Source organism: Pectinophora gossypiella, chromosome 27 (assembly GCF_024362695.1).
Source record: "Pectinophora gossypiella chromosome 27, ilPecGoss1.1, whole genome shotgun sequence".
Lineage (NCBI taxonomy): Eukaryota > Metazoa > Arthropoda > Insecta > Lepidoptera > Gelechiidae > Pectinophora > Pectinophora gossypiella.
Window position 1 is genome coordinate 5,525,110 of NC_065430.1, and position 11,382 is coordinate 5,536,491.

General features: G+C 40.1%; 1 protein-coding gene across 3 annotated transcripts in view; it reads left to right on the forward strand.

Annotated features, from left to right (window-relative positions):
* LOC126378821 (ATP-citrate synthase) overlaps positions 1-3,361 on the forward strand; it is a 55,130-nt gene extending 51,769 nt beyond the window's left edge. For all 3 annotated transcript variants that reach the window (XM_050027242.1, XM_050027241.1, XM_050027243.1), the window contains exons 20-23: positions 61-223; positions 725-858; positions 1,393-1,599; positions 2,397-3,361. In XM_050027242.1, coding sequence (XP_049883199.1) covers positions 61-223; positions 725-858; positions 1,393-1,599; positions 2,397-2,559 — 667 coding nt within the window. In that variant the 3' untranslated portion in view covers positions 2,560-3,361. The remainder of the gene's footprint in view (positions 1-60; positions 224-724; positions 859-1,392; positions 1,600-2,396) is intronic.
* The last annotated feature ends 8,021 nt before the right edge of the window (positions 3,362-11,382 follow it).

An 11,382-nucleotide genomic window follows, 5' to 3' on the forward strand; every position in this document is an offset into this window, starting at 1 on the left:
TACCGAACCGGCTATTTCTATGTGTAGTATTATTCATTACTCGGTGTTGTAATGGTCCAGGTTCCAACGCGAGCTCCCCGACTGGGCGTGCAAGTTCTTCGAGCTGGTCCTCATAGTGACGGCGGACCACGGGCCCGCCGTCTCCGGGGCCCACAACACCATGGTCACCGCCAGGGCCGGCAAGGACCTCATCTCCTCAGTCGTCGCGGGACTCCTGACCATTGTGAGTATATTGACTGAAAACCAGCGCCGGATGGTGCCATAGCATGGCGCAACAGGCTGAGACATACCTTTTTGCCAGTATTCGTAATATTCCTAATTACCTAATTCTTATAGAAAAATGTAAACTGTCATCATCACTAATTTAAGAGCCACGCTTTTAAAACGAAAAAATGAGCAACGGTTTCCCTCTTGCCTCCCGCCCCACAGTACTCTGACGCGAGTGGGATAGCGCCCAGAGTAGTCTATTTCAAAGCCGTACTGTCCTCCGCCTCTGTATAAAGTATCGAATGAAAGAAAATATTTTATTACCATGTTGGACGCCACATTACGCACGTAAACACAACAAAAAAGCATAAAAGAAAATAAACAAATATAGTGTGGGTTCTTAGTTCTTCTTGCGATGGATATACCTCTGACTACCCCAATTGGGATATAGACGTGAGCTTATGTAACAACACCCAATTACCTTGTGACATTGTTCTGAATTGTATATCCCCCGCAGGGCGACCGGTTCGGCGGCGCGCTGGACCGCGCGGCGGCAGACTTCTGCGCGGCGTACGACCGCGGGCAGCACCCGCAGGAGTTCGTCAACGAGAAGAGAGCCAAGGGGGAACTCATCATGGGCATCGGGCACAGGTGAGGGTCAAATCAAATCAAAATCAAATCATAATCCTTCTTCCTTCTATCGTGTGGGTTGTGAGATGGATTACCAACATCATCAAACTTAGTGTCAGGGTTACTATTGAGCCGCCAAAGGCCCCTGACGTGGCTCATGTAACGACTACTTACTTACATCAGTAAGTAGTGACCGGGACCAACAGTTTAACGTACCTTCCGAAGCACGGATCATCTTACTTTCGGACAATCAGGTGATCAGCCTGTAATGTCCTAACCAAACTAGGGATCACAAAGGGATTTTTGTGATATGTCCCCGAAAATTTAATAGGTAAGTAGGTAGTGACGTTACAGTAATTCAATCACTCACTTGAGAACGTACGAATACAAATTAGCACAATAGGCGGCCTTATTGCTAAACAGAAATTACTGCCAGGCAACCTTAGGGTGAAAGAAGTTTATGCAGAAGAAAAAAGTTGTTTTTTGTTTGTTTCTTTCTTCTTCATTCTAGAATACGGGCGTAGTTCTTATATGGATGTTTATTCTCCTTTTCAGGGTAAAGTCAATAAACAACCCGGACTCGCGCGTCCGCGAGCTGAAGGCGTACGTGACGGCGCGCTGGCCCGCGTGGCCGGTGACGCGGTACGCGCTCGACGTGGAGGCCATCACCACGCGCAAGAAGCCCAACCTCATCCTCAACGTGGACGGCATCGTCGCGTGCGCGATGGTCGACATGCTGCGCCACTGCCAGCTCTTCACGCAGTACGTATATCATACTGACTACATGGGGTTACTGATGTGCCGTTCAAAGATGTCCCTTAACTAAACGGGGGGGTTATAACTAGACAGGAGGGGTTAGTTGATGGGTTTGGTAATCGACCTTACGGCCCACAAGATAGAAGAAAAACTGACTAGACGGGGTCACTGATCTCGTTAAAACATGTCCCCCCGTAAAGGTTGTGAAAAGCTGCAGCAGTTTTAGGCGGATGAGACGTTCGTTATGTAAAAATTGACGATTCAAAGTGTAACTATGTTACGTACTGAATAAAGATATTTTTGAATTTGAATAACCAAACAGGGCGGCGGGGGGGGTTTGAGTATATCCTACTAACTAGACAGGGTGTTGTCAGTGATGAGCCGTGCATACATGTCCCCTTAACTAAAAAGGGGGGGGAGGATATCTAAACAGGGTAAGGGTGAGTTGATGGGGTTGGCAATCCACCTCACAACCCACACGATAGAAGAAAACTAGACAGGATGTGGTCAGTGATGTAACTAGACGGGGGGTGACATTGGGTGGGTAACAAAAATATCAAGTTATAAAAAACGCAAAAGCTATGTAAAAATACATTTACAGCTAACTTTTAGGCAGATAGGATCAGAGTACAAGAAAGAAAAAACGAAAAAACAGGCAATGGAATGGCACACACATACTTAATTAACCCTTTCACGGACAGAGATCATGGGTCATTGATGGTTCATAATAGAAATAAGAATCGGAACGTCATTAGACGTTCTGTCCTTGAAAATGTTAACTAATTCCCCCCTTTCGTCCACAGAGAGGAAGGCAACAACTACATACAAATGGGCTCCATCAACGCTCTGTTCGTCCTCGGCCGCACCATCGGGCTGGTCGGCCACTACCTCGACCAGAAGAGGATGAAGCAGCCACTCTACCGCCACCCGTGGGACGACATCACATACATGTCCCCACTTAACTAGACTGGGGGGTGACATCGGGTGGGTGACGTGTGGGGGTGACCAGGGGGGAGAACAAAAATCAAATTAAAAAAATGGTTTCAAAGATAATTTTGATGTTAAATAAATTCCTTTGCTTATAATTGTAAATATTAATAGGCGTCACTATATGAATGGAGGGTTCCACAAATATGATTCATCATCCCCCTAGCATTATGCCGTGTTCACAGCGTCTCGCTCATATGCGACCCGCTTGACGTGTGCTGTCAACTTAATTCTATCGGGTTATTGGCCAATGTAAAATTTTGGGTTTTTTTTTGTGTTCCATAAATTCTAAAAAGGGACGGTTAATGCCTGTCGATTACCCGTCCCTTTCCTTTTCGGCGGATAAGGAAATGACAGGTATAACTTGAAATAAACTTAGACGGTGTGAACGGTCACGAGTACTAATTAATATGTATACACTTTGATACCATGTCACATTAACTTTTTTTGGCAAATTGAACCGTAAGTCTCATTAAATGTCAAATATGACAGTGCGACAGGGTTCCAAAACCCTCCTCCGTTTATATACGTATGTAATAAGACTTATAAGCCTATATGCGCTTATAAAATGCTTATAAAACGCCTATTATCGCGCCCCCCCCCCCCCCCCCGTTATCCCCACACGCCACTTTGTCGTTATAAATATAAATATTTTAATTAATCGATTAGGGGGTTAGCAAGTATAAATGTTTATAGTCGCAAGTTGTATTTGAACGCTAATTCCATGCTTTGAGTTTCATCACGCTATTTCCATTCTGGGGTAGACAGGGAATTTTGGAAATTACCTTCTTAATTTTCAATGCTGGTATTCTCTGCCGTCTTCTATATTTCCGGGTGCTCTCAAGGCCAGAGTGAACAGGCACCTTCTGGGCTCCATCAATGCCTTCGGGCAAGTCTGGGGCCAACAGCAAACCTATCAAAAAAAAAGAAAGAAATTATCTATTTCTGTCTGCTTACCTTTTCACACTTAAACCGCTAGACCGATTTCGATGAAATTTAGTATGCTGTATTCTGAGACCTAAAGAACATAGAATATCTTTTAGATTTTGTTATTTTCTAAAACCCTAAAATAGATTATTCATCTTTCTGTCTGCCCCGCAAGGTAGATATCGTGTTATAGTAAATAATTACAAAGTATGTAACTAGCGTTCCGATACGCCCGCCATTCCAATTTGAAAGCGCGTACATTGTTTTATGCGTGGTATAAGATGACCAGGTATGCTCAATCCTATGACAAGCCGCCATTGCTAGCCCATTGATGACGTAAGTGTTACCATTAAATTGGTATCTCCAACATTCCAAGGACGTGAATTTTATTATTGAAAATTTTCCGAATTACTGACTAATGTATTTAATTACTATTACTTGGCACATAACATAAACAGCCTATATACGTCCCACTGCTGGGCACAGGCCTCCCCTCAATCAACCGGAGGGGGTATGGAGCATACTCCACCACGCTGCTCCAATGCGGATTTGTGGAGGTGTTTTTACGGCTAATAGCCGGGACCAAGGGCTTAACGTGCGTGAACGTGATACGCATATATATATATATATATATATATATATATATATATATATATATATATATATATATATATATATATATATATAACATTAAAACTGTAAGTAAATCTTTTACTCAAAGTTCAAAATTTTCTTGCAAAGTAAATTAGAAACATTGGACGTATTTTTTTATGAAATGGCAACTCAGGGTGGGATGACGTCAGCTGGGCTAACCTTGAAATGTTAGCTGTCACTTTTGAGCATACCTGGTTTGAATGTCATTGGCCCCGATTCCTGCAGACGCTTTTTTTCTATTCTAAGTTATACCTGTCATTTTCTTACCCGCCGAAAAGGAAAGGGACGGATGATTGACAGCTGTGAATTTTAAAATGAATGAATAACCCGGGCGAATCAAATAGACGTCTCGCTGATATGCAACCCGTTTGACATGTGTCAACTTAACTCTGTCGGGTCTTCTTCTATCGTGTGGGTTGTGAGGTGAATTACCAACCTCATCAACTCTGGTGTCAGGGTTACTATTGAGCCGCCAAAGGCTGACATGGCTCATGTAACGACTACTTACTTACATCAGTAAGTAGTAACGAGGACCAACGGCTTAACGTGCGTCTGTCGGGTTATTATAAGCCAGTTTCAGATTTTATTTATTTATTTATTTAATCGTTTATTGCAAACTTTACAGCTTATAATAATCTTAATTAAAGTTGCGATGTTAAAAATCTTAAACTAGCCAATTACAAAGTTTGACAAATTAAATTTTATAAAGCGGAAAGTGAAATATAAAGATTAATTAGAATAATTACAATAATAACTAGCATTTAACTGCAAAGAAAGAAAGAAACAAACCTGCTGCAAATTGGCGAGTGTGAATGTTTGTGTGAATATGTGTAATCATTGTGTAATTGTTTGAAGTTTTGCGTGTCTGTCGATGTCACAGTTTTAGAAAATTAATAAATACTTCTGCTATGATTCTGTATCTGATCCATTATTAAAAACAGGAAACTGTCTCACTACGAATTTTATAAATTCATTTCTTGCGAGGAAGAAAATGTCAGCAGAGGCAAATTGCTCCTCATATGTCGAGATAATCCTATGTATGACTGAATTTCTGGCATAATTAGTCCGAGACAAGCCGGGGCATAGGGAACGTTTACGCCTCACGCGACCAGTCCAAGTGCAGTAGAATATCCGCTCCGTAAGCGCAGGGCAGTCCAGCAGAGCATTTACCACGTCGTACAGAAGCTTCATGTCTGCAATTATTCGCCTGTTTTCAAGTGAGTGCATACAAAAGTGGGACAGCCTTTCATCATAGTCACCATTCTTCTTAAGGCGACAATATAACCTTCTAGTGAACTTGCGCTGAACCGATTCAAGTTGAGCATTATGAGTTATATACGACGGTGACCAGACCGGCGACGCATACTCCATAATACTTCGGACATATGCAAAGTACAAAATTTTAAGCGAATCAACCTTATGGAAAGCCTTAGAACACCTGTGAATAAATCCCAACATTTTATTCGCTTTCTGTGTGATATAATCGAAATGCCTTGTGAAAAGAAATTTCATATCCAACATTACGCCAAGATCCCGGACGAAATTAACCCTTGGAATTACAATACCGTTAAGTTTGTAATTATACTGTATAACGTTATTTTTTCTTGTATATGTAATTGTCTGGCAACAATTTCCTGTGATAATTTATTTATAGTCTGGTCCCTTTTTTCTTGTTCCAATTTTATAAAATTAAGAGTATCATCAAATTTTTGGATCTTTTCGTTTAATATAATATGTTGACTTCTTATTTCTTGAACCGAATTCTCCATCAAACTAACCTTTTTGGCCAATTCAGCAAGGATTTCTTCTTTAACCGCGTTCAATTTTAAGTCCAGGTATTCCTTAATTTCAGTAAGTTGTGTCGAAATTTGCAACTCAAAGTTACCAGGAGGGGTGGCGACAGGCGCGAGGGTCTGGTTATGTACCTTCGCCCTACTGCCCCGCAACATGTTTACATTATTTTCGCTGCATTTAGTGTAGGTATTGTTTAGCGTAGGTGAGCCGGATGCGAGATGTCGTACGGGAGTGGCACTATTGTCTCCTCTAGGGAGTTGGCAGACACAGGAAGGACATAACCATTGGCTCTTCTTTTCTTCAGTAAGATTATTGAAGATGTCTTTGGCCATGTTTACACAAAGCAAGTCATATGTACCCCTGCACTTTGAGCACTCCATGTAATGTAAGTCCAGAATATTTTTACCACATCCGTCACACTTGGAGGCCATAGTTCTGAAGTAAACAATTAGGCAATAGTTGTATGTAGGTAGAATAACATACGGCGCTCAATGGCACGTAGCAATACAACAGCAAAACGACACAGAGCGACACAGACCGCAGTTCCTTCCAACTAACGAACACGGTTCAGCACTGTGTTTAAGCTTGAAACTCTGTTGGTGTCACGAATTTTTAAGATTTTCACTTCACAAATAAGTCACAGTAAAAATCCAATTACACAGAACAGTCACACGCGCAAAATAGATCAGATTAATTGAGAAAAAATGTTTGTATAATAAGCTTTTCAACTAAAATATTTTAATTTATCACTGAGCAACTGAGAATGTGTGTTGCTTCGACGAATGACCCGCGAAAAAAAAAAAAAAAAAAAAGTTTTTTTTTGCCGCGTGAAGTTGACGTGTGTCCCACAAATTTTATGCGTTGCGATCGTCCGTCCCTTTCCTTTTCGGTGAATAAGAAAGTGACAGGTGCAAATTAGAATATAATTAGATGGTATTAAAATTGACGTTTGTTTTTGACCGATGCCTTTATGTGTAAGTACAATTGATCTGATGTTATGTTGACTGCTCGAAGCTTATTCCTATATAGACAACGAAAAATATGTGTGAGTGTGTATGTTAGTGTAAGGAACCCTTAGACGGTCAAGCGGAATTGGCAATTTTGTTACACGTACGGTCACGAGCATTAATATGTATACACTTTGGTACCATGTCACATTAACTTTTTTGACGAATTGAACTGTAAGTCTCACTAAATGTCAAATATGTTAGTGCGACAGAGTCCTAAAGTGGGTACATTATATGCTCATGACTGTACAGGGTGTAAGTGACATCGTAACGAATACTGAGAGGGATGATTCAGCTCATTATTCTGAGTTAATATCAAGTGGAATTTTCGATCGTAAAAGTATAGAATTGAAAAAATAAATAAAAAAAAACATGAATTTTGCGACGGAAAATTCAACTTATTTAAATTAACTCAGAATCATGGTCTGAACCATCCCCCTTATTCGTTACGATGTCACTAACACCTGTATATATTTATGTCTGACCCGTGACGAACAAAGTGAGAATTAATTAATAAAAAAAAAATACAAAGTTTTTATTTTTTTATTATGTTTTTTTTGCGCTAAATCGAAAATGGAACGAGTAGACAATTGCGATTGATCGTCTAAGCGGTTGAAAAGGTCTCCGTCAATATCCATTTTTTAAATCATCGAGTTACTTGCAAAGATATTATATTATATAAAAAAAATACAATATTTTTAGACGAAATGCACTTTTATATTATGTATAATAATTAAATAATATATATATATATAATGGATTATTGTGGTTGTTGTAATTAATGTAAGTAGTAAATGTTGATTTTTTTATAATAATTAAATAATAATAAAAAAAAGGTTAAGTGTGAGCTGTTCACGAGATGGGTTCCGTCACAAAATTATTTATTACGAAGCAAATGTGGCTCAAATATTGTATGGAATAATAATTTAATAAATCTATGTTCTAGATCGAAGCTTTTTTCTTTTTTTTCGCATTTTTATGTAGCTATTGATTTTTAAAAAAACATGTTAAATTATCACCTTCAGCAGGGCTAACACGCGCAACGTGAATAAATCGATCGATTCAATAAATTTCGCAATCGATTAGTTTGTTTTTTTCCATAACATGCGGGCCACGCGATTTTGACAGCACGACATGACTTAAGCCTAGGTTACACAGTGCGAGCTGACCGAGTCAGTTATTGAGGTGCAGCTACTACGCACGTGCGACCGCATCATACGAGTTACTGTCATGTGCGAGTGGGACAGATGCTCGCGTTCGAGTTACTTCAACATTTTTTTGTTTTTACTCGCTACTTGCCTTCCCCCACCACACCACTCGCCGCACGGTCGTCAACTCGCACGATTTTGCGAAATGACAGTAGCTCGTACGCTCGGGCCCACGCCGGGTACAGTGCTTCTTGTTTAGGCGACATGATACAAACGAATTATACCACTAAACTGGTATAGTAGCTGTCTTCTGCGACGCCAGCAGTTTGCATAGTGTGACCGTGCGAGGTGTCGCCCCCTTTTAGATATTGATAATTGCCTCGGGTTCAAGTCTAAAAACGTTGGGTTGAGCGACAAAGTTAAAACTAGAATAATTAGGTTATACCTTGCATTACATGGTATGGAATCATGAATCGACTGTTATTGCATTAACAAGATATTTACTCTCACATGTTTATTGCCATCGGTCAGGCCGGACAATACAGTCGACTCGCTCCGGTCTAAGTAATCGCATATACCCGGGTGCCTTACTAATGTGATACAGGTGGCCTTGCCGCTAAGTCTCGCTCTTCCTGTTCACCCTAGATCACAAGCTTCTGGTCGTACAGCTAGCCTTGATCAATATCTGGCACCCGCCGGACAGGGGACCTTTGGTCCCCCGGGAACCTCCACCTTCCCCATAGTTCCGCCACGGTTTCTCCAACTAAGAGTCGACTGTCGCTAGGGGCGAGAGATACTCGCTCCCGTCCAATTTCTACGCCCCCATGTCTAAGACACTACTCAAAGTACATTGTACTAGCGTTTTATTGGACACCATTTATGGAAATTTACTGCTACGATAATACAGTCTCATCATATTTCCACACCATATGAATACCAGTCGACACATCACATATATAGTATAAAAAGGACTTACAAGAGGTAGCTGACTCACCCTCTCCAGGTCCTCGCCTTCTTGCCTCCCTGGGCTGCAGTTTTTTAACTAACTGTCAATTTGCTAACGACTGACAGTTGGCGCCAAAAAGACTCACCTTCTATGTGGACGTATTTTTACATGGCAACTCGCGCTGTGCGCGACACGAGGCGAGTCGAGCTACTGTCATAGGAGTACACAGGCACAGTAGCTGTCTATTGTCACATCAGCTGCTCGCACTGTGTAACCTAGGCTTGAGAGTATTAGCTCCAAAAAATAAAATAACGTGACAAAATTTTATCACGTTGCGTATGGTAGCCCTAAAGATGTCCCTAGCGTTATCCCATTTTCACATGGTCCGCGCAGAAATAGTTTCTTTATCATCGTTTTAATTTGTTGCCTAATTTGTAAATTGAGTTGATTCTCATTAGAAAGAATGGTGGGTGTATCTTAATCAGGCAAAATATCAAAAAATCATATCTAAACTCATGGTATAAGAAGACCAGACAGAGATCTTCTGTCTCTTTCTGTGCAGTACTGTGAGAGAGTGACGGGTGACGCATGTCGACGCGAGAAAGTGTCGCGCGCTTACGATGCTAAGCCCGCAGGTATGCTCAAAACTGACAGCTAGCATTTCAAGGTTAGCCCGGCCGACGTCATCCGACACTGCGTTGCCATTTCGTAAAAAATAAATTACCCACGTCCAATGTTTTTAATTTACTTTGCAATGAAATTTTGTACTTTTAGTAAAAGATTTACATACAGTTTTAAAGTTTTTTATATAACAAATAATAGTAATTAAATACATTAGTCAGTAATTTACTTCATTTTCAATAATAAAATTTACGTCCTTGGAATGTTGGAGATACTAATTGAATGGTAACACTTACGTCATCAATGGGCTAGCAATGGCGGCTTGTCATAGGAATGAACATATCTGCGGGCTTAGCACTGTAAGCGATTAGGCATGGTATAAGAAGACTCTCGCCGCGACAGAGATCGTCTGTCTCTTCCTGTGCGGTACTGTGAGAGAGTGACGGGTGATTAAGTTAAGTCTGATTAAGTATAAATTGGTATTAACTTTTAGATCTGTATTTATTCTGTTCAACAAAACAAAAAAAAAATACTTCTGCCGTCCTTACTTCAGCTACAATCAAGCTGCAATGAAACCTCCAGTCAGCGGACTTTTTCTCTCAATGACATTCTTTTGTAACTTTTACACTAAATTAATAAAAATTGAACTATTTACTTTTTAATTTATTACGAATAGGTAATTTAAGTGAAATTATAGTCGTAAATAGTTAAATTTTTATTAATTTAGTGTAAAAGTTACAAAAGAACGTCATTGCGAGAAAAAGTCCGCTGACTGGAGGTTTCATTGCAGCTTGATTGTAGCTGAAGTATTTTTATATATGTGTCAGAAGTATTTTTTTTTGTTTTGTTGAACAGAATAAATACAGATCTAAAAGTTAATACCAATTTATACTTAATCAGACTTAACTTTGGTAAATATCCCGCTGGCTGGAGGTCGGTTAGAAAACTTTGTATTTCCGTTTTTTTAACGGAACAAATTCTGTTTTCAGCATAATTCAGTAGAACAAATCCAGATCTAATTCTCTGCATCACTCATATGTCTCCCAGACAGGGGATCCCGCTGAGTGTAGACACATCTGTAAGCGCGCGCTTTCTCGCCTCGACATACGTCACCCGTCACTCTCTCACAGTACTGCACAGGAAGAGACAGACGATCTCTGTCGCGGCGAGAAAGAGTCTTCTTATACCATGCCTAAACTGTACTATTCAGTACCTATGCTTTAACCATTTGTACCTCTTTTCGAGGAAAGTTATAATACATTTAAGGTATACACCCGCCATCTTGACTCATTAGAATTAATAGTGACAGTACCCTGTCGGACAGGTAGGTGCAATAAAGGAACCTTAAAAAAAACTTAAATAAATAAAAAAACAGCACCAATATTACTTAGAACAAAGCACGAGACTGTTAGACTTCGTAAATGTGAAAAAAAAATTATAAAAAAAAACCTAAAAATCCGCACTGTGTAGGCCTAGATTGCAAAATAGACTATTCAATCTACTTAAAGATGTTTTTAATATAACGACTTACGCTCAATCCTATGACAAGCCGACATTGCTACTAGCCCATTGGTGTTGATTCCTGTAAATACCATCTAATTTTATTTCAAGTTATACCTGTCATTTTCTTATCCGCCGAAAAGGAAAGGGACGGGTAATCGACAAGCATAAAATTTATGGAACACACGTAAATTTTAGGCACGAA